Here is a 23893-nt window from a genome sequence, read left to right as displayed (position 1 = left end):
ACATGTCTAACGAGTCTCTAGCAGCTAACAATAAGTAAGAAACTGTTCAGATGGGAACAAGCTGGCTTTCAGGGTAAGCCTCTCCCGCTCCTCCGCAGTGGTGAGCACCGGATGCAGGGCGGGGGCGCCGGCGGGTGGCTTCATGGACAGAGCTGGCACGCTGTCACCTTCCCGGGCTGCAGCAGAGCCCCGGCAGGCATCGTCCCTCTGCCCTCCTCCACTCTGTAGTGTCTTCATTCCAGATGCACATGAGGCTCAAACGGGATGACAACAAAAGGTAGCAGGAGAACCTGAACTTCTTTCAGAGACTCTGAACCTGGCAGCGTGGCAGGCAGCAAGGAGCACACACCCACCAGCAGCTGGTCAACCTGACAACTCCGGCAGCACAAACATAACAAGACAAGATAGACAAAGTGGAGGCCCAGTCCAGATGCTGAATGTCAGACAGCGTTTATGTGTGGGGCAGGGCGAGGGAGTACAGTAGAAGAAATACAAACATTCAACAGATGAGGAAATTAAACTGGCAGAATAAAACAGGAAACCACAATAAATGCTTAGCAGCCAAACACATTTATTAGTCTTTTTTCTTTTTTTTTTTTTCCAGGAACCCAAAAATATTTTGTAGTTATAATGTAAGCAACTGAGTTGCACATAATACAATCATATCTTTCCAAAATAAAATAAAATAAAAAACTAAACAAAAACAAAAATAAGCTGCTTAAAAGCCCAAAAAAACCCTTCAGAAAACTCATATATGCATTACATCATCTCTCAGTTTTAATGAAATGACGACGACTTAATTCCTTATTACTCAACCTGTCACAATCCAATAAAAGACCACCCTTTAGTTTTTTTTGTTTTTGACTTTTTTTTTTTGAAATCCAGCATGAGAAATACAGTACCTGCTATGGCAAAAAATACACATAAAATGCAACTTTTCAGCTTATTTGTACATTAGTAGAGTTTAACATTTTATTGTTTGTTTTTTAAGTGAACCAGTGATTTTAAGTACCACTATACTAAAAAAGTAAAATAAAATATAGAAAAGGGGGGCCCAGCCTGCCATGCAAGTGCACCTCTAAAGTGCCTAGTTTCTGTGTCCATGTAAAACCAGTCATATGAGGAGCAATTTCAACATATGGGAGTTTGATTAAACCTCTATGTTTAAGAGAAAAAAAAAAAAGACAATGCCATATCCTCCCTTTTCTCCCCTCAAACTTCCTTAAATCCCGTCACCCACTTTCGCTATGGCCCACCAGTAGAGAGAAAAGAAAGCCACCAAAATAACATTGTAAAAGCTATTTCAAGTATAAGAAAAACAAAACACTTCTAGGTAACTTGCAGAGAGCATCAAAATTGTGCAGCTATTTAGTCATGTTTACAGGTTTTGTTTCTGCGGACAGTGTTTCAGATGAGAGGATTTTTGCTGTACCTTCCTGTTACCTGTTTGTGTGCAAAGTTGGAAAGCTGCCTTTGAAAGATCCAGCCTCTTTCTGATGCCCTTCTCTGCACCTTCTGTGAAAGGGGGCAAGGAGAGAAGCGAAGGGAGGAGCCACACGTCCCAGGCCATCAGGTGGTCAGGTGGTACTGCTCTGTCCGTCTCTCCTCTGCGTCATCCCCCAGGGCCCTCACTTCTCTTGTTCACCATCAGTGACCTAACTCTCATTGCAGAGATTCCCATATTCAGCTTCCTGATTTGGTAGGATGTATTTTACTATGTAAACATAGCCCCCTAGGATTATGGAACCCAAAGCAGCATATATATCTCCATCTCAATGGAGAAAGAGAAAATAGTCCAGAAACCTCTCCTCGGGTTGCTTCTGTTATCTGTTTTTGGTTACTCGAAACGGGGAGGGGTGGGGTGGGCACAGAGTAAGTCATAAGCAAATAGTGGAGCGTTAGGAGTGGGCATGGTTGAGCCGTTGCATCTGCTTATTTTTTTTCCTCTGGGAAGGGTTTTTCTGTTTTTTTTTAAACCTGTTAAAAATGTTCCTGCACCTTAAGTCATACTGAGGTTAAGGCCAAGGGTGCAGAATCTTGTGCACGTGTCTCTGTGAGCACATTCATGGTGCACGCACCATTTTTTATGTCTTCTGTGAGATCACTGGACACACTTTGGTCACTGGTGTGTGCAAAGGGTGGTGGGGGGGAGTGTCCCAGGACAGAAGTGCAGAGATCAGCAGAGCCCTTTGGGAGCGTCGCAGAGGGACAGAAGGGCAGGAGAAACTCAGGAGGGACCAGAGGAAGGAGACTGATAGAAAAGGGGCTTCCACACAAACAACAGAAATAAAATCCGCAGGTCGACAGCGCCCCGATCAGAAGGTGGGTGGTGGATAGGCATGCATTTATCATCAAGCTTCTTCCCTCAAAGGAAGTCGTCAGTAGACAAAGATCAGCGAGTCCAACCTAAAAAGGGCTTCCTGACAGATACAGGGTTTATCTTTAAGATGGGGGGAGCTAGGGGGTTTGCGAAGAAGCTATTCAAAACGATCTATTCTGGTCCTGCCTCATGAGCGGCCAAATCTAGGAGAGCAGTAGCTGACAGGTCCCTACAAGCAGCACTCGTTAAACTTATTCATCTCTACCTAAAGTCAGCTTCAAGCCTTGTGGAGGGAGGGACACCTGAGGGTGCGTGGGCCTTTCAGGGAGGTTGCCTGCACGCCTCAGCTGAGCTTCCTTCTAAGTAAGAAATCAGTTCATTTCCAGAGCATCGCAAAGCGACACGGCTATGAATTCTACAGCACAGAATTGAAATGCCAGGGACTGATTCTCTTTATGATCTACAGAATGCTACTCAGTTACTCAAAGTGAGTGTGTGTGTGTGTGTGTGTGTGTGTGTGTGTGTGTGTGTGTTTGAACCAAGAAAGGTTGAGAACTCAAGGTCTCAGGAGAAAACATTCTGGAGTCCCTGGAGGGGATGGATCTTCTGGAAGAGAGAAATCCAGACACTCCCTACCCTGAAACTAGAGCTAGAATATATGGCATCTATTCAGAGCAGGGTTTAAACACTGGTCTGTCGTCACTGTGTATGGGAGGCAATGGAGAGAACATCACCCCACAAATGCAAGTCCACTCCCCTGACCTGTTCTGCTTTCTCTTCTTAAACATGAAAGAATAAGATCTGAAACTTCTGATGGCTTTAAAAAAAGAAGTGGAAAACATCATATTTTAGGGTTACTTTCACAGCAAAGAAAAAATTGTAAAAGTTATCCTGCTATCTACACATTCATATTTTTCCAAGGATAACCCACCGATGTCAGAAAAGGAGGGGAGGTAAGGGTCTACACTGCAGGGGAAATGTACCTCGAGGTATTGTTTTGTGTTAGACAGCTGAAACGTCAGAATTTTATTTTTTTGTTTTCTTTTTTGTCTAAAGGCAATCTAACAGATTGGAACCCTGATGAGATCGTGCCTGTGCAGGCTTGCAGGGGCACGAGGAGACTGTGATCAAGTCTGTTACTAGTTACAGTACTGTGAACATCAACAGCAAAACTGCTGCAGGGAAACACTGGCTCCAGGCACGGCAGTCTCTTGCTTCCGATACTGTGTGTTGCCAGTAATGCCTAGACCAGAGCAATGCAAGGGCCACGACTGACTGCAGGAAGGATCAACAGAGGGATGCTGTCAGGACAAAGGGGAGGCTGTGGGCTTTCTCGTGTCAAACACCTCGCTGCTCACTAGCTACACACAGCTTAGTAACTGCAAGGGAAGCAGAGAGGTCACATATGGCGGAGGGGTAGTGGATAGGGGAGAGCTGCCCTGTTTGCCTGTCAAGCAACAGACCTCTTCCCCACAGAGCAAGAAAGTTTCCTTACAATTAAATTCACTTAAAAATGACTGAGAAAGAAGAAAGAAAAGTTAAAACGGAGTGAGGAGGAGGAGTTTTTTTTTGAAATGACATAAAGATTAAGGTCAGCACGAGTGAGGCAAGGTTTCCTGAGCTGGAAAGGGTTCTGAGTTCAGGACAGGGTGAGCACATTTTTCCAGAAAACACGGGGGCCTTCGGGGCCCTTCTGCTGCACCAGGCTGACACTGCACTGCTAGGATGGAGATCCCGTACCACACTGGTTGGTAGGGACTGCAGGCCCCCTAGGAAGTGCCAGGCCGGACTCACAGGTCTCTTTCTACCTCACTGTGCCGACCTTACCGCTTCTTACTCTCACTCCCCTTCCCTGCCAGCTTGAGGGGATACCATGGACACAGAAACTGTAGAACAAGGATACAAAGCTACTTCCTTCCCCTTTCTGCCCTCTCCTCCCACCCCCCCCCCCCCTTTGCAGAATGCATAGTTACAATTCACACGTTACAAAGTAAAGAAGCAATGATGACCACATATGGGACTTTTTTTTTTTTGAAAAAAGAAAAATCCAACAACCTCTTCTTAAATTCAGTATCAAAATTCACATTTGCATAATAATACATTTCAAGGCCATTAGAGAGGAATGAGAGTGAAGCCCCGGAAGCTGCAGCATCTCTCCTCCCTGTGTCTTCCTGAATGAAGCTGAAGGAATCTTGCAGAGGGATTGTTTTCCTCTTTGGGGAGTTCTGAGGAATTATGGAAATGGCCCTTAGCATTCACTTGATTTCTCTTTAGAAAAGAGAGGGAGTGGGGAGAAGAGGTGGAATTGTTTAAAACAAACGTGAAACAAAGGAAGAGACACTGCAGATTTCTATGTTTAACTATAATAGTTCTGAAGAAATAAAATATGATTGCAGATTTTTCTCTTTTCTTTCACAAACATGTCAATCTTATCCTCTCAAAAGCCTTTTCCTCGTGTGTGATACCCTGTTTGCACAAACAGCGACATTATGTGACTTCCATTTGGGAAAAGAATTGCCTTCTCAGGACACAGGCTCAAAGGGTGGCAATGCGCCGCCTGCCCTGCGTGAGGCAGGAGGGAAAAAAGCCTTCTCGACGTGCACGAGTGTGTCACAAGCATCACCATATTTCAATTCTCCAGTGCTTACGGGAAAACAGAGACTAAAACAGCCACAGCCACAGCCACACACGCACACACATAAACACGAAGAAGACTAGGCGATGCAGAGAGATTAAGTTCAACCTGCACTCTTGGACTAACCTGGCCTCTGTCATCTGTGCATCATCACCTCGTCATCCCCTCTCCCAAGTCCCGGAACCTCTCCCCCACGACTCTACACTGTGCAATAAAAACGCCCCGGGGACGGTCCGGAGAAATGCCGACTTCCCTAAAGACCAAGCTGACCGTCTTTCTGTTTTATCCCAATGGGTAGGTTCTTCCTAAAACAGACGGTCTCTGAACTCACAAAGGCACATTCAGAAATACTACACTTAAGTAAGTAATTCCTTGGACAAAATTAAAAAGGGGAGGGGTAGGGGTGGTGTTTTAAACACATATATTTTAACTTATCCCGAAACGTCTGGCAACAAGTGTCATGCTGAATGCATCACTTGGTGAAAAACTCTACTACCTTTAAAAGGTATGTAACTTCTTTAAGGGTTCCAAAGGTTTTTACTCTGTTTTGTATAAACAGTCCCCTTTTTCATTTTTGGCGAACACACGCAGGATATACTCTCTTCCTCTCCATAAAGCTCTGCTGTCAGGTTGGTCCTGCAGCGAGGTGGCTCCTGGCATCCCGTCACCTCTCACAACCCAGCCCTCCAAGGACTGTGCACGCCTTTCAGGACCCCAAGGAGAAGGACCGCCAGATGCAGTAAGAGGTCCAGGGAAGCGGGGGACCAGAAAGGACGGAAAGCACTTCGCTCCACAACATCGGAAGCTACTCCACAGTTTCTCTTTTGCTGCTCACCAGCAGCAGCAAATAGGACTTTCACTTTTTGAGAAAAACAATCCCAGCTAATTAATATTGGCTCAAAATGGATCAATTCCAATTGGGAATTTACTTTCAAAACAATGATTTATATTTTGAAAGTGAAATTGAGGCACAAAGCGCTTTAGGGAAACACTGTTTCTTTTCAATTTAAAACAGAACACTTCTTGCCGCTTTCTGACCTTTCTCCTCCCATGAACAAAACAAGCGTTTGTCACAATGAAGAACCAACAGCTGAACTTTGCAGAGACCTTCTGCTCAGGGCAGTACCATCTTTCCTGGTGTGCACAGTTGTCATTAAAAACAAATTCAGGTGTACGGCTAACTGAAGAGGAAATTATTTAAATTATGTGAGGCAAACACTGGCAGTTTCTATCACTTTTGCTATTTTATTTTGGTGATGGTTGGAGGTTACTGTAAGAGACTGACAGTTTAAAAACCACTCAAAAAAAAAAACCCACTCAAATGTTCAAATACTTGGTAATTAGTCCAGATCTAGTCTGAGTGACCGTAAACATGAGGATGGCATGGATGCCCAGCCGGTGGGGTGTAGCCCTGTTTCCTGACTGGTGTTCCCTTCACCATCCTGTGCATGTCTGTGGCCTCTTTCCTCTGCTGAAGCAGGCAGGGTCATTGCTCAATTTAATTATGTTATTACTATGTTCATAGATTCTTGAAGTTGATAATTATTTCAAATAAAGAATGTGATGCCAGTACCTCCTTTGTCAAAGTTCAGGTCAAGAAAACAACGCCATCATTGACAAATGGGGACCATCTCTGAAAATACACACACCTTTGGCACTGGCCATAAACCTACAGGCCTTATCACAGGGTGTGCACTAGCTCTGGAAATAGAGATAATGTTCTATGTTTTGTAATAGACTGATGATGTCCTTGACAACATTTTATACACCTGCCTGTTTCTAGATTGCTTGGACACCCTGTACTTGCGGATAAGAAAGCAGAGAGGCTGTGGTGCAGTTCTACAGCTGAGGGGAAGGGCCCTCTGTTTTCTGATTAACTGCTGAGGTTATACACACGGGCCAGACTATTTTCATCTGCACTATCACACGCAGCCTTAGTTGTACACTCACGGGAGGGAAAACAATAAGATTTCTCTTTGTAGTAGCACTAAGAAGTGTAGTTAATGCGTAGACGTGAAGTATGACAAAACTTGGTGAAACACTGGAGAAGAACAGGTTTGATTTCTTTTTTTTAACCAGCTAAAAATGTATCTCTACTCCTGAAGACCTTATAGATAAGTAAAAGAAAAAAACCCAAACTCAAAACAATAACCTAGAGTGTTGTATGCTGAATTTGAACTCTGAGGATGGGGGAGAAGGGGACCTTTTCAACATAAAGACTCAATTGTTCCCTAATCTTAGAGATGGCTACTATAGCCAAGTCTGCTGCAAACATCCTGTTTACACAGCAGAGAACAGGCTTAGCCTAAGCATTCTGCTCAGCTCACAGATGTCTTCATTCTGTTTAACAGTCAAGATGGCAGAATAGAAAAAATAAAACTAAAAAGTACGCAGCATCTGAGGTCGATATGGAATCTGGCTGTTAATCTTACAAAAACTGCCCCCCTCCCCTGCAAAAAGTGGTGAAAGTGAGAGTGAATACTTGCAACTAGTTAATAGCCTGTGAAATTTTAGTTGCTGCTAGCTACATTAATAACAGGTCTTCCAAATTCTTCGACAGTAATTTTTTTTTTTCTTTTCTTTCTTTCTGCATATCTTACACACCACATGCAACCCACAGGAACTTGGAAGAACCAACTGCTAACTTCTGCTACATTCACGTCAGAAGAGGTGGGAAAGTTCTTAGAACAGGAGCCACAGTAATAGAAAATCAAGTTGCTATCAATAAAACTGACTGAATGGCAATCAAGGCGTAATGTTGATTTACTGGGGGACACTGATGAAAGGATGTGCATTGGAACCTTAACTTGCAGCACTGCTAAGTTAACTTCCGTGAATGTTGTAAATGAAAAATATCGAGGGCTGGGGACTTGGGGGATCAGAGATGTCACATGGACCATCCATTTCGTCACAGTGTCTAGGAGATCTGTACTTTTTTTAAAAAAAAAACACCTAAAATTAGGTCATGGCACTGGATCTTAATTGCCAGGAGAGGTCTCCGGTCTGATGGAAGACTTCCCTTCCCCTTCTAGTGCTTCTTTCCTTTTGGCTACTCGTGTGGTAGATAGAAACCAAGTTCATGATGTTTGAGAGTGGGATATCTCTGGCCACTAGTAAACAAGTGTTTAAAAAAATACAGGAAACTGGTAAAAATTGGAAAGCTCTAGTTTACATGATCAAAATGTTCATGAAGTAAATCCATGTAATGAGAGGTCACCAGCAAGCCCCTGTACCCATGCCAGAATGCAGTGGAAGAGAAGATGCTTCCGCCACATTTTCTAAGTGTACTGAAGCCATCTAACCTCTCAGCAGACATGACTCTTGCCAAGGAATACCATGGAAAGAAAAGTTTTCCTCTTCCATTACATACTCACTATATCCTGTTCTTAGGTCACTGACAACCAAAAAAGCAAAGCTTCCAGCAACTGGTCAAGAAAAAGGGAGTTGATGGGAAAAGGAGGAGACAAAGAAGAAGAGCAGAAAAACAGGAACCCCTTTCTAATGGCCCGACACAAAGAGCTTTTCCAAGTCACTGCAGTTGTCACCGGAGAAGCCGATACACAGTAACAAAGGGTGACAGCGCAAGGAAGGGTCTTGGTATCCCACATTATCAAGACATAAAAGCATACTTCCTTGATTTCTGTTTCTTTAATGATTTTAAATTTAGCCCACTGCCTTTGGGGCCTGTCCAGAACCACTCCAATTTCTGTAACGGGTGAGTGTCTTACTGTCTGGAGCGACGGGACCACATGCACATATGCACGAGTTCCTCTTGCTTAGGATGTGTGGGTGTATGTACGAAGGCACTAAAGCGGTTTCAGAGAAACTGCAGGCAGCAACCCCACCCCACTCCCTTTACCTGTCGAGCAGGAGTTTCTTTCCCACTGGGAAGCTTAGGTGTTTAAAAGAAGCTGTGGTCATGCTTGGGAATTCTAACCCCTGGCCCAGGAGGGAATACAAAAAGAGAATTCGACATCACCAAAAACTGAAAGGAAATACTCCACATCTCCGGCTGGGGGATGGGGATAATTAAGCAGCAGATCTTCAAAACAGCAATTAAAATGAGCACAACGGTAGCTGGGAGCTAAAAAAGTAAAACCACTTGTTCCTTATTAGATTCTTCTACTTTCTCCTCCTCCCTTAACAAACGGAGGTAAGACGGACATTCTTCATTAATAGAACAGTCCATAGATATTTTTCCTCTAGTAATGCCTACATTTAAAATTTGTTCCAAAAATTATTAACCTATATTTCCTAACTCTTTACATAGATTCTCAGCAATCCAACCGTACTACTTTACAGATTAGAGTTACTTTTTTTTTTAAGCTGTTGTTTCTTTCTTTGATCCTTTCTTTTGTTGCTGTGGTTGGGGAGACAGGGTGAAAGGTTCCTTTAAAGAAAACCAAAAATTCCAAGGGGAGATTTAAATGTTCAGTCGTAAACGGAAAGGAATAAAGTGATGGCATTCCCATTTATGCACACCAAACACTCTCCCACTAAATTATGCACAATTTCCAATGAATCCATGCTAGAGCTCTTATAAAGCTTAATCCTTCTCCCATATCTTTTAAGCTCGTGAATTTACCTGTTGCTGCTAAATTGATAATTTTTAAAAAATATTTCTTTCTATGTGTTTTAAAATGTGTGATCCCCAGTATGACAATAACGTTTGGAGACTTTTCTTTTTACATTTTAAGTAAAAATTGTTTAAACTTTCTGAAGTTTCAGGAACTTGTAAAAGTTTATTAACAGGAAAGAAACAGCCGTCTATCTAGGATAAGATACGGTTAAATAAACCATCTTCCAAAATCTGGCTTCCTACCCTAGAATTCCTGAGAATGCTTGCAAATTTTAAAGCAGGAAAATAAATGTTAAAAACAAAAACAAAAAACACTGTTAAATGCTCCCAGAGTTAGTCTTCATCTAAAATATATATTTATATGTATATATATATGCACTTTTTGGTCTTTTTTTAAGTTTTCAGTTTTTTTCCCTTTAAGCTTATGATGGAAGAACATTTTAGCTTCTCGTGTTTATTTTTACATATTTCAAATCCCTCATTATGTCTTGTAAACAAGAGGGGCTCTAGCACCCGGCTTTCACCGTAGTATCGTAAGGAACTCAACTAACCCATAGTGCAGGTCAAGGAACCAACAGGCAGGAAGAGAGGAGGGTGGGGCAGGACATGCCAGGGAACCAAGAGCGGCAGTGGACAGTCACCACTGGCTCGCGTGAGCCTCAGGACATGCTCCCGGCCCAGGGACACTCAGATTCAGCCTTCTGTAGATGTGTGAACACAGCTGCTCTTCACCTGGAGGCCACCACACATGCCAGGGTTTTGCCCGCCCCCACCAGGCAGAGAGCAGTCGGTGGGGCTCGAAGGAGACATTTTGTGCGTGGGCAGAAGTGGAAGGGGCATGGTGGTGATGAAAACCGGAGGACACAGTTAGTTTTCTAAAGGCATCCGATGGGACCAAACCAACGCTAGAAACTCAAGTTTGACCACCTACCCACAAAGGGTTCATAAAGACTTGCATGAGCAAGCACTCACTTGAATTACGCACGTCAATCTCTTTTGAGGCTAGGTTTATAATCAATAGAGTAAACTGAGAGGACTACAGAATTCCCATTCTTTGTCTCACAAAACCACTTAAATGCAAATAATTGGTTTTTGCCTTTTCCTATACACAGCCACCCATCCACCCACAGACACAAGCTAAAAGTCAAATACATTATTAGGCATTGTTGTATCCTTCACTGAAGATGCTAAAGAAAGAAAAACTCCCTTGTCCTCACTAGCAGCAAGTTACGGAGGACAGCAGAGGTCTGCTCCCACCAAGGGTTGGAATGGGCAGGTATTTGCTGGTACAGAATGTCGGCACTTTATGTTAAACAGTATAATGCAGACTGGGATGTCCACACAAGTGCTACCACGTTACCGGCACACGTCACCCCCCCTCCCCCCCACCCCGCCAGCCATCTGTTTTGTATAAAGGGGTACCCTTCAGGTCTGCTGTAACTCTTCACAAAAAGCAGTTTGATACATGTTGATTCCAACATAAGTACATACATGTTGGTGATAACTGTGGATTAAAAGTTGCCCCCTATTCGGCCCAGAGTACTACTACATTGATACTTAAAAAAAAAAAAAAAAAAAGTCTTTAAATACCAAAATAAAAAAAGCAACATTACAAGGAAAAAAAAAAAAAAAGAGGTCAAAACCAAAAAAAGGTGCAATACTTAAGTCTTTGCTAAGTTATACCTGCCTAAGCAAAACCACATACACAGGAAATACACAACACAGAGAAACAAAAGGAAACGCTTGAAGTACACACTGGTTTAAGAACATTCGTTAAGTAAACGTTTCTGTCAGTGATGGCCTGGTGCTGTAACACGCCACGGCCTGGCACAGGTAACGCTCAGCAAGAAGGGGGCAGAGAGGGAGGAGCTGCGGATGCTTGCAGGAGGCTGCTCACGACTTATTTTTGTTTCTGTTTTCGTAAAATGTTAAAGAGAAACAATAGAAATTTTAAATTCAGCATTACCTGACTTTCTGACCAATGTCTCATACCTGATTACACAAGAAAGGGGGAACACAGTTTTTCTGCTTTTGAGACATCACATCGTTAAAAGCTACCTTACTGTCTGTTCCCATTCAGGCTAATGGAAAGGCCAGCATGAAATTTAACAGATATTCTGATGTGCCTACTAGTAGCCACTTACTTCAAAAAACAGAAATAAATAAACACACAGTTGCTCCAAGAGGTACCTCCTGCTCTCCTAGTTTTGAGGACTTGGCAGTGCTCCACCCTACTGCTAGGTCAAAAGAAAAGAGACAGAAAACTCACGCTCGGGCTACTTTGCAAATGTAAAGGAGCTTCCTGCTTTCCTCATTAAAAAGCACTCTGTTCATCTCAATACAGCCCAACGGGGTGGCTTCAGTAGCAGTGGGTCCCCGAGGTGCTCGTGCTCCTGTGTTCTCGTTGTTAAAAAAAATAAAAATAAAAATAAAAAGCAGATGGCCGGCCAGCCAGCCTGCGGACTGTCAGCAATGCAGCTTTCTGAGAAATCAGGATGGGGAGAGGAGGAGGAGGACACAGGCGCGTGCGCGCGCGCGCACACACACACACACACACACACACACAGACAGAGAGAAGGATGCACGCGAATGCACATGAACACACGTGCACACACATACCAGAACGAGCATGCCTGGGCAGTTACATGTGCCAGAACACACTGGTATTTATCAACCAGCCAATCACAATTTTTTTCTTTTTTTTCTTTTTTTTGTTTTTTTTTTTTTAGGTTTTTTGTGTTTTTGTTTTTAAAGTGAGGCTCCGTCAAGTCTTCCCTCCCCCCACCCCAACAATTCTTTTGAATTCCCCTCCCTCCCAAACATGGTAGACCTAAGGACGGAAACACACCCAGTGCAAACAAAGTTAAAAAGCTATTTTTTTTCAGTATATATGTTTCTTAGCAACAACTTCCATATAACATGAAAAAAGTGAAAAACTAGAAACTAATTTTTTTAATTTTTTTGTGTTTAAATTTAAATGGTATGTGTACTTGCTTCACATTGTCTTTCTAGGTTGGCGTTCATGATTCAAGTATTTCAAGAGTGATATGTTCTCTTTTTGGATTCATATTCCAAACGAAAAAACTGAAGTTATAAGGGAGGCAACTATGTGCTCAGACAGTCTGTCAATGACCCACCTTTTTTTCTCTCTCCGTTTTCTTTTTTCCTTTTAAAAATGTATTTATTGCAAGTTGAAAAAAAAAACGAAAAGGTCAAGTTAGTGCTGCTGCTGTTCCAAAAAAGGTCACGAGGTCAGAGTTGAAAGTTCTAAGTTCAGATTGAATCCGACCCTCCTCCCAGAAGGTCACCAGGTAGTAAAGGAGCAGGGCTGCCCATCCTATGGGGGTCTTCCACGGTTGGGACTCCCCACAAGCTAGAAGAATAGTTTGGGGGTCCCCACAATGAAGCGCCAGCAAGATCGGCCCCGCTGCTGCCACCAGCACTGCTGCTCCATTGCCCGAGCCCTGTGGACCCACCGAAAAGATTCAGAGCAGGTCCGACGGGATCTGACTGGGTCTGGCCGGTCTCCAGGGACTGCCAACCCGCTGCGGGTGCACTCGGGGTTGCCGCAGGGGTAGGGGGCTGAGCTTGTGCCAGAAAGCGGCTAACTTCATCATCAGTGGCAAACTCAGCCAGGATGGTAGTGTTTCCCAACACACACCTGGAAAAAAGGGGAGGGAAAGAGCTATGCATTTGAGGAAACTCCTAAAAGCATGCATAGGGAACTGAGTATTTTGAGTCCTCACTACTCAAAAGTGTGGTCCTTTGACTAGCAGCTTCCACCTCCCCTGGACGCTTTTCAGAATCACAGGATCGGAACCTGCTTTTAACCAGACCAATAGGTGACTGAGAAGTACTGATTGAGAACAACGTTATCACTCAATCTCCAGATATCCAAAGACTACTGGAGATTATTATATATCAATATCCCTTGGGATATGGAATTTGTATGTCAAGTAAAATGTCGCCTCTTTTTTTTTCCCCCTTGGGGGTAAAAGATCACAGCCCCAAGGATCAAGGTGACCCAGATCCAGACACCTGAAGTGCTGCTTCATCTCAGGGCCGGGCTCACTGCCTGACCTCCCCATCACTTGCTTGTTCTGTGTGTACCTTTCTGCCATGGCGTCTGCAGCCACGGGGAGTCAGCTCCTTCCGTTCACCACCTTGACAGTGGCGGGGAAGAGGATGGTCAGAGTCTGATCCAGCCCCACTTACTTCAGGCAGAACCTCTGCTACCCACTAAGACCACAATATTCATCATCACCCACAGAGAGGCCAAAGAAAGCAGCTAGATCCTGTTATGAAAAGGGACAGCACTTACGACGTCTCACATTTCATAAATACTGGATTTGTTTCATGGTACTAAAAATTTACTCACTGCTTCACAAATCTGTTACTTTTGGAATTCTGCTTATCGGATACAAACAGGACAATCCATGCTTATGTAAGTAGAAGAGATCAGCCACCTCGGTACTCAAGCAGTTGCTCATGTCATGATGCCGTTTGTGTGCATGTTCTCGTGCATCTCTGTTTAATTAAGCAGGTGCCCGAATACTCACATGTGCCTCTTCATGCATGTTTGTCTCAGTGAGCGTAGGCTGGGTACTCACATGTGCAGTGCAGTTTGGGCCTTGGCCGCCTCCTGTTTGGTGCTGTATCGGATCAGGGCGGTGCCCTGGGTTAGGTTCAGATGGAATGTCAGCAGTGGGCCATGCTGCATGCAGATGGTTCTCAAGGTTGACCCATCAATCTAAAGAGTAATGACAGTCATGAGATAAAAACTGGTGATGGGGTGGGAAAGGAAGTCAAGTGACCTTTCTTATATTTGAGAATGAGAAGGACTTCCGGTTCGTAAATAACAGCATTAGTACTAAACAAGTCTCGGAGAGACAAATGAAGAACTCAAGGCAGGGAAAGACTGCACTGAATACAGAGGTCTTCAAGGCAAATCTTAAGATGTTCAAAGGACTGGGCTCAGATCTAATGTGGCCATTTTGCAGATTAAAAATTTGTATAAATACAGCTCAAAACAAAAGCATATGATTCAACCTGTGGTCTCTTTTCCTTAAGAGGTAAACAAGTAAACCTATGCTGATTGGTAGAGCCTTACAAAGCAGAAATAAGACGGTAACCAAATAAGAATGTAAGAGAATATGCAAAGTTCTGAGCAAGATTACTAATGTACAACATTCTTCCAATCTCACAAAAAGCTACAGAGAAAAGACACAAACAAGAAAGGCACTGCTAACCATCTGACGATTTAGAATGCTGACGTTTGACCCAGCTCAGACTATTCTGATGTCTCCTTACTCCTACTCTCGCCATCTCAAGGAGAGACGCTACGTCTGCCTACTTCTCTGTGCCTTCTGCTGCCCTCAGCCAACGTGACCAATGGTTTTTTAATAGCTGCTCACCCTAGTCAGACTCTCAGCATTAAGGTGTTCAGTGATTAGGGACAATTGCCCTTCCTCACCTACGACTTAGAGAACAAATCTCTTTATTCACTCTGATTTAGTTGTATCAAGATCTTTACTAGGTTTATTGAAGCTGCTCAGTGCAACATTTCAGTTCATTTTTTGGGAAGGGAAACAGATTACTACTGGAATAGCCTTAAAAAGTTGTGCTACTGGCGGCAGCCAGTAGTGGAAACATCCTGTGGTTTTACCATGGAAACCCTACAGGATGAAAACTGGCAGTTTCACTGTTAATTCTTTACAGAAAGTGATGGGACAAAAGCTCTTAGCATTGTTTTATAAATGACAATTGACTATATAAGCATGTGAGTATATACAAGTGACTTTTCTGGGATAGATGCCCTATAAATAAATTGTAGGTGATGACAAGTAAATTTATCCAGGTCCCCCAAAAATGTGGCCTTATAACCTCCTTTTAAGCTATGATTGAGATTAGTGAGATGTCTGCTATTAGGTTGTTTCGATTTTTAAAATGAATCAATTCTTTCTAACACAAACACAGCCAATCCCTATATTCAATTAAAAAAAAATACATTTATTTATTTATGGCTGTGTTGGGTCTTCGTTGCTGCACGCGGGCTTTCTCTAGTTGCAGCGAGCAGGGGCTACTATTCGTTGTGGTGCGTGGGCTTCTCATTGTGGTGGCTTCTCTTGTTGCGGAGCACGGGCTCTAAGTTTGCGGGCTTCAGTAGGTGTGGCACGCGGGCTCAGTAGTTGTGGCTTGTGGGCTCTAGAGCACAGGCTCCGTAGTTGTGGCGCATGGGCTTAGTTGCTCTGTGGCACGTGGGATCTTCCCGGACCAGGGATCGAACCCATGTTCCCTGCATTGGCAGGTGGATTCTTAACCACTGCGCCACCAGGGAAGCCCGCCTATATTCATTTATATACATATACAAATGTAATTACTATTTTTTTCATTTTATTTATTTATTTATTTATTTTATTTTTTTGTGTGTGGTACGCGGGCCTCTCACTGCTGTGGCCTCTCCCGTTGCAGAGCACAGGCTCCGGACGCACAGGCTCAGCGGCCATGGCTCATGGGCCTAGCCGCTCCGCGGCATGTGGGATCTTCCCGGACCGGGGCATGAACCCGTGTCCCCTGCATCGGCAGGCAGACTCTCAACCACTGCGCCACCAGGGAAGCCCGCCTATATTCATTTATATACATATACAAATGTAATTACTATTTTTTTCATTTTATTTATTTTTAAATTAAAAAAATTTAACTGAGGTATAGTTGATTTACAATATTACATTAGTTTCAAGTGTATAACATTTTTATAGATTATACTCCATTTATAGTTATAAAACATTGGCTATATTCCCTGTGTTGTACAATATAGCCTTGTAGCTTATTTATCTTATCCATAGTAGTTTGTACCTTTACTATTTTTCATATGATAATACAGGCTCCTTTCAACACTGTTTCTCTCATCCTAACCATATTATACCCACAGCGCTGTGACAACTTAGAAATAATGAGGCATGTTTTTTTTTTGTTTTTTTTTTTGTTTTTTTTGCGGTATGCGGGCCTCTCCCTGTTGTGGCCTCTCCCGTTGCGGAGCACAGGCTCCGGACGCGCAGGCTCACCGGCCATGGCTCACGGGCCCAGCTGCTCCGCGGCATGTGGAATCTTCCCAGACCGGGGCACAAACCCGTGTCCCCTGCCTCGGCAGGCGGACTCTCAACCACTGCGCCAACAGGGAAGCCCATGAGGCATGTTTTGAGGACGGTTATATAAAATGTCCATACTTCAGTCAACTCTTCACTAAATAAATAACCCAGGGCTTTCAGCTGAGTTGATTAGATATGGAGATTAGGAGCCGTTCCAGACAGCTCCTCATGTTAACTGTATTTAGAAAACTGTCCATCTCAACATGAACCTTGAAACACGAGCCCCAGGTTTACTCCCCACAAGTAGGTTCACTGGGCAAATAAATTTTGGAGAATCTGTATTTCCCCACAGAGGATCATAATACATGTTAAAGCATAGTAAAGGGTCTAAAAAGCCTCATAATGAAGGCACCTGCTTAATTTTGTTTAATCAAGTATGTATTACAAACATATTAGGTCAGAGACCTATTAATATCCCATGGGAACACTCTGGAAAATGCTGGCTTAGTAAAGTGTGCATGAATCCACTTATGAATTAAATGCCAGACAATTTAATCTCTGTGTCAAAGGGAGGGAGGTATAACTGATTCCATTTTAACAAAGTGTTGTAAAGGTTGTGCTGTCAAGTCCAAATGAAGGCCCTGGGCTCAGTTTCCACGGGTCCATTTAACCTCATTTGAGTGCTCCATGTATGTTGCTGCAAATATGTCAGTTATCAGGCAACTCAAGCAGAAGGGAGGGAGGTTTGGTGCAAATGAAACCCCACCACTGTAACAACCCAGAGAGCACGTTCTGATGAGAGCAAATCAGTAATGCCATCTACAGAGAAGAAGAGAACAGACAGGAAATGAAAATTAAATTAACAGACAGAAATTCACACATACAGCATTTAAGCCACGAAATCCACACATTCCTTCTACTGCAGAGATGGATGGTTAATTGTGCATGAATGAAGCATAAAAATGGTTACCAGTGAGCGACAAGTCTCGTTGAATGAGTAACACAAAAACAGGTAACTTTTTTGCTTGGTTCCAGATTCTGACAGGCAGATCCACACAGCAAGTTATCTCTGCTAAACAGAATTCACCAGATAACACCACCCCATGCTCACTATTTATAAACTACACGTGTTAACATCACCATGAAGGCAAGCATGAAGCTGAGTGTCCAGCATCCCCCCAGCTTCAGAAGTAGGCTTCGGGCCTTAGCTGGGGAGACTCACCCCTGCAGGCGGGACCTCCCTGTGGTGACCAGGAAATAAACGAGCTCTCCTCTCTGCTAGCCCCACACACCTCGGACTTTCCCTCTCTTAATACAATCAAGTCCCATCCAGAAAATCCCAAGAAAGCGTGGTTACCTGTGGAGTGAGATTGTGAAGAACCAGCCAGTAACTAGGACGAACTGAACCACCATCACTCCAGGTGGAGGCTGGAAGTAACCAGAAAAAAAGATCAGGAAGAACGATCAAAAAATTAAGACAGCCACGCGTGAGATACATTTTCAAACAGCCCACATGGTTCTTCTCTCCTTTTATAAATCATCTTCTCCTTCTGCCTCACTCTGACCTTTATCCTGTCACTGAATAGCCAGTTCTCTTCTCCTAGACCTTGATCCTACGCACTCTTGCGCCTTATTTGCAAGACAACGTTGTCCTCCCAGGGTTCTCATCTTTACTCCGTCAGTACCTCGGGAGTTCTTGGGTCCCCTCTGCCTTATGCTGACTTCAATTCTCCACTCAAGAGATACTTTTTCCTCTACCCGACAACCGTGATTTCCTCTGAGTTCATCGTGTCTTCAACATTTGTGTGAACATAAGCCCCTCGGGTTGGAACAATGATGCTCCTTTAGGCAGATCCTTCTCACCAGAGGCAAGCCGTGAGTCCTGTGTCCCCCACCCCCTGACTGAGCGGGGTGCTGTGCTGCTCCAGGGAGATGACGGTTTGGGGTTGGTCAGACCGGGAGGCGGGCGGGGCAGCGGTGTAGTGTTCCTTGAGGAAATATGGTTTTTCCACATCTTGTTGGAGAGATGAGTGGGGTTGTGTCCTATGGGATCTGGGGACCATGTCGATTTGTAATCAGGGAACTTTGCTATAAGAAGAGATAATTAAGGAGGAAATTAGGTTAGACAGGTCACTTTTGTTAACAAATACACACACACACGCACACACAAATACATACGTGTTTAAATTCTAAAAATATTAAGGGCACAGTTTAAGAGGAGCAGTACAAAATAATTTTGTTCTCTGAGCTTTTATCAAATACAAATTTTCAATGACTCTTACTCTGAATTGACAAATTAACACATGAGCTAAAGAGTTAATAAGATAACTAATTCTTTACTGCTTTCTTAGCTAAACACAACCTGAAAAGGAAGATAAATTCAAGGAAAGTATTCTTAAAGTCATTAGTCTTACAGATATAGTAGAATGTGAACCCAGGCAGAACTAAAGTATTTAGTCTATAAATACTTACTGATTGAATGGAAAGTACATTAAAAATTAAACTTTTTTTGATCCAGAATCTAGATAACGTTCAAACAGATTTTTAAAATATAATCAACAAATATTCACTAAGGGCTTACTCTGCTTTTAAGGTGCTAAATCAGTGCTATGGATAATATAAACAGTTGTTCCCAAGAACTTCAAGTTCAGACGGGAAAACAGAAAAGATGAACAACAGAACTGGCAACCCAGGCAACATCAAATATGTTCAATACACGGAGGAGAATGACAATGCTGGGCTGTCAGCACCGACTTTGCCAAGACAAGTCTTGAAGGACTGATATAAATGGACAGCTCAGCAAGACAGGAAAATAGAAACCGAGCTTCAACTTAAACTCTCTTTGTACCAAATATGTTTCTCCCCAGTTTTGGCCGAACAACATTTCACAGTAGCAGAGAGGTAAAGGAGGCCATAAAGGTCCGCTGGGGGCAGTTTCAGATGCTATCAGGAGTTTTTGCAGTAGATTTAGCAGGTAGTGTTTAAACTAGGGCCAAAACGTGGATGACAGCAAAGAGAATGGAAGAGAAGAAATGGATCTGAGAGAGAAGAAACCACTTGGGAGATGTCATCACTGGCTGGATCCAGCAAGTGAGGGAGACAGGAAAGAGTGAGGAAGAGGCGAGAGGGAAGACTGAGATGCTGTGACTAAGTGATGCGCAGAGCACCACTAAGAAAAAGAGTTAGTTAAGGAAGAAAGACAGGGCTTCCCCGGTGGCGCAGTGGTTAAGAGTCCGTCTGCCAATGCAGGGGACACGGGTTTGTGCCCTGCCCCGGGAAGATCCCACATGCCACGGAGCAGCTGAGCCTGTGTGCCACAACTACTGAGCCTGCACACCTAGAGCCCGTGCTCCGCAACAAGAAAAGCCACGACAATGAGAAGCCCGCGCACCACAATGAAGAGTAGCCCCCACTCGCCGCAACTAGTGAAAGCCCGCGCACACCAACGAAGACCCAACACAGCCAAAAACAAACAAACAAACAAATAAATAAATAAATTTTAAAAAGAAAGAAAATTTGGGAGGGTGAGGGTTGGAAATGTATACATTTAGTTTTAAACAAGGGTGATGCTTGAGTCATCTCTCAGGTGACCGCTTGTAAACGAAAGATAAAATAGTTAAAACAGAGGCATGGGCAGTTACAGGAATAAAAGAGGTGAAAATGAGTTTTTACATGTAAAGACAGAAGCCCTAGGGGACTTCCCTGGCAGTCCAGTGGTTAAGACTGTGCACTTCCACTGCAGGGGGCATGGGTTCAATCCCTGGTCGGGGAACTAAGATCCCCCATGCCGTGTAGTGTAGCCAAAAAAAAAAAAGAAAGGTAGAAGTCCTATAAAAGCATAATGTAGGGTGGTGTTTAGAAACATGGAATATGGAGTTGGCTCCTTTACACACTCACTCGGACCTGAGGCAAATTCTATCAGCTCTTTGAATCTCAGTTTCTTCATCTACAAAATGGGGGTAATAGTGGGACCTCCCCCACAGACTTTGGTGAAGGTAAGATAAGAATTCACGCTGAAGGCTTAGCATGTTGCCTGGTCCTGAGAGGTTACTGTTGCACTGTTGCACTGCTGATATGACAGAGGTGGAAAGAAAAAGAAGACAATCTGTAAGGTCATTAACCCGCAGCACCTTAGTAGGTAGCTAAGGATTTGTTTTATTTGCATTTGCCTGTATAAACATCAGAAGCGTTAATGACTTTAATGGCTTTAAGGTCCAACTTTTGCAAGACCAAGGTGCCAATTACTAATGATTGGTCTACCAATCTATAAGGCGTTGTGCTAAGTAAGTGACTTCAAAGGCTCTGTTATAACCATTAAGTTTTCCATTCCCTACTGTCTTAAAAACACACACACACACACACACACACATACACACACACACGGAACTCAACAAATGTTGGTAGAATTAACCAAGGTCCTCTTTTTTTCCCCTTGGCCATCTGCCCTTAGCCTTTGTCTGTAAGTGGAAGAATTTTTGGAGAAAAGCAAGCTCTAATTGGCCACCTTAGGAATAACAACCTGGACTTAACTGGTTCTTCCCACGGCCCCTGATTTTCTTGGCAGACTGGTTAAAAGAAAAGCACTTGTGTCATCAGGATATAACCTCTGCCCTCTCAACACCCATAGCTCCCTGTAATTATGTCACCATCTGCCTTGGTCCTAAAGCTGTATTTGTCTCACCCTGCCTCTGTTGAGACTGACTGCAAGTTCCCCAAGGACGCAGCCAATACAAGAGGTGTGTCTCCATCCACGTTGACCTATGCTGGTCAACTGCTATAGAGGTATTTATTCCTTAAGAAATAAACGCCAATTTCCTTTGTAGAAGGCAGCCAGACAGGAAAGCGCTAACGAAGGGGCAGAAATGGGTCACATGCGTACCTGAAGTGCTATGAACGTTGCTGAAGGAGTTGTCAGAGGCACTGTAGGGCCAGGCACCAGGTGAAGGCAGCGAGGTGTTGAGGGAAGAATTAGACCCTTTGGATGACGAATGAAGAACGAAATGAAAACAGTGCAGATAAATGTCAGCATAACTAGTGAAATCTTGAAGTATTTTATTTAACCTTTAATAAGAGGAAGGACAAACTATATCTAAAAACTAAATGTGAAAAGCTACATATTCCTATGTTTTCTGGTGAGATACCAGCAAGTACAAATGAAGCCACAGCCGGCCAAACATGAAAGTACTGGGTGCTGAATGAACTTGAGGGGTGTTGCACTTATTTACCTGTGGTGTTATCCCGCAGAAGTTGGTGGTCAGTATCTACAATGGGAGATGTGGCTGTGCCCCCCAGCACACTTCCTGGGGTGACATAGGGGTCAGATTCAGGGTCAATGTTTTGGATACCTTTCCATGGCACTCCTGGTTGGAATTCTGAGATAAGGAGAACAAATATTGGATAGAGGTAGGAAGTTGTTCAAAACGTGGTAAAGTTATTTTTTGATACAAGAAATAGATCTGTGAAAAGTCTAAATTTTGAATCTATTTTAGCTCAGATTTTCGTCATAAAAAAAAAAAAAAAAAAAGTTGGCCTGACATATACTTTGCCAGCAGCACTCCTGTGCTATCACCACATGTCGACCTTCTTTCTCTGCTTGGGAACTTGATGCCACAGACATTCAAGGTCTGGCCCCAGGCCCTGCTCCCAGGGAAATTCAGGCCTGAGGGCAGGGAGGCAGGATACAGTAGTGTGGTCTCACGACAACTGTGAGGCATCTAGGACAAAAACTGGGAGAAAATCTGAGTTGGAGAAGAGATATTTCTCCCACTTATCTCACTGGAAATTGGCTCAGATGCACAAAAGAAAACACATATGACCACTACTGAGTGGCATGTCCAGGGACAACCAACAGGAATAATTTGGCTTATCATGAGAAAGCCTAGAAAATATTTAAGTGTTTACAATTTTTTATCGGTTAATTTAAATCATATTTAAAGTTATATTAAACTTTTATTTTCCTAATCATGATGAGGAAGAACAGTATGTAGTACATATGAATATGCATTATACTAGAAACTATACATATTCATAGCTCAAATATACCTGTATAGAAAGGGGTTTAGAAAGACATATACCAAACTTCTTGTTTTTAATTTTGCTTTAATAAATAAAGCTGAGTCCAAGTTTTTTCTACAATGAAAATAGATTACTTGTATCAGAATAAAAAGAGAAAACAAATAGCAAATAGTCTCACTGCACTCACTACTGCATACCTAGAACCTGATAGTAAATACTTGCTCAGTGAATAAACTAATCAATTCACTGGACACTTGAGAAGAACCCAAGTTACAAGGCATCCTTTGCATGGATGAATGCCAAGTCCCGGCTCCAAGGTCACCTTCTTTTACTCCCAGGCTGCACTCCACGGACTTCCTTTGGCCTATCTGTGCCTGTGCAGTATTTACCACACAGTAACTTGCCTTGTAGGTGATCAGTGTTCACACCTATGTTCCTGACTGAACTCTACAGAGCAGAGACCCCCTCTAATGAAAATCTGCTATCTTCTCACAGCAAATTCTTCCCTGCTTTTATCAGACAATAATTACTGAATGAAAAAAATCAAAGTGAATGCCTTAGTAAAGTGAGTGTCAGAGCAATCTGTTCAGAACCTGAAATTAACAATTATAAAAAAAATGATATCCCAGAAAAAACATATCCTGTACAATACCTGGAGGCCAACTGGCATTGCTGGATTTACTTCCGATTTTATTTGTTGGTGGAGATTTGGCAGGTAACCAGCTATCACCAGCAGGACCCGTATGGCCACCCAGTGTGTCACCCGGGATGATATCAAACTGGTTGTATGGTGACCCTCCTCGGGTCTTACCAGGGGCCACTATAGCGCCTGAGAAAAGAGAGAGGTAACTAATTCACACCAGAAAGGACTCCTATGAACAGAACTTGTTGCGCTTTCATTTAGAGGAACTCAAACACAGTACGCAGTAAAAAGAGTCCTGGAATTAGAGGTCACACTTGAAAGCCACTGCATAATTGGGAAGCAGGATGACCATGACAACTCATCTCACCTTTCTAGCCTCTCAGTCTGCACTTATGCACACAGCACTGTTCTCATTCCGGAACGTCCCTTTCAATTTTAAAATTCCATGGTCTTATGAAGTTAACAAAACTTTCATCAACTACGAATCATACCATCATCCCCCCAGTTTTTACACTAATGACCTATGAATGAGGAATAGGAAAAATACTCAACAATTTGCAGCACATAGAAGGGTATTTAATTACATTTCTACTGATACCAACCCACCCAAGTC

General features: G+C 43.2%; 1 protein-coding gene across 1 annotated transcript in view; it reads right to left on the bottom strand.

The window, feature by feature from the left end:
• Nucleotides 1-12807: 12807 nt before the first annotated feature.
• Nucleotides 12808-23893, bottom strand: part of TNRC6B (trinucleotide repeat containing adaptor 6B) — a gene marked incomplete at its 3' end in the record, with an annotated part of 197954 nt that continues 186868 nt past the window's right edge. Inside the window, exons 20-26 of the mRNA XM_079716010.1 lie at nucleotides 23290-23466; nucleotides 21848-21994; nucleotides 21502-21597; nucleotides 18486-18710; nucleotides 17980-18050; nucleotides 14145-14284; nucleotides 12808-13195 (exon numbers count right to left, since the gene is read on the bottom strand). Of these exons, the coding sequence (XP_079572136.1) occupies nucleotides 12808-13195; nucleotides 14145-14284; nucleotides 17980-18050; nucleotides 18486-18710; nucleotides 21502-21597; nucleotides 21848-21994; nucleotides 23290-23466 (1244 nt within the window). The remainder of the gene's footprint in view (nucleotides 13196-14144; nucleotides 14285-17979; nucleotides 18051-18485; nucleotides 18711-21501; nucleotides 21598-21847; nucleotides 21995-23289; nucleotides 23467-23893) is intronic.

The sequence above is a fragment of the Hyperoodon ampullatus genome (genome assembly GCF_949752795.1).
Source record: "Hyperoodon ampullatus genome assembly, chromosome: 11".
NCBI lineage: Eukaryota > Metazoa > Chordata > Mammalia > Artiodactyla > Ziphiidae > Hyperoodon > Hyperoodon ampullatus.
Note: the sequence above shows the minus strand (reverse complement) of the source record. Positions and strands in the feature narration are given on the sequence as shown.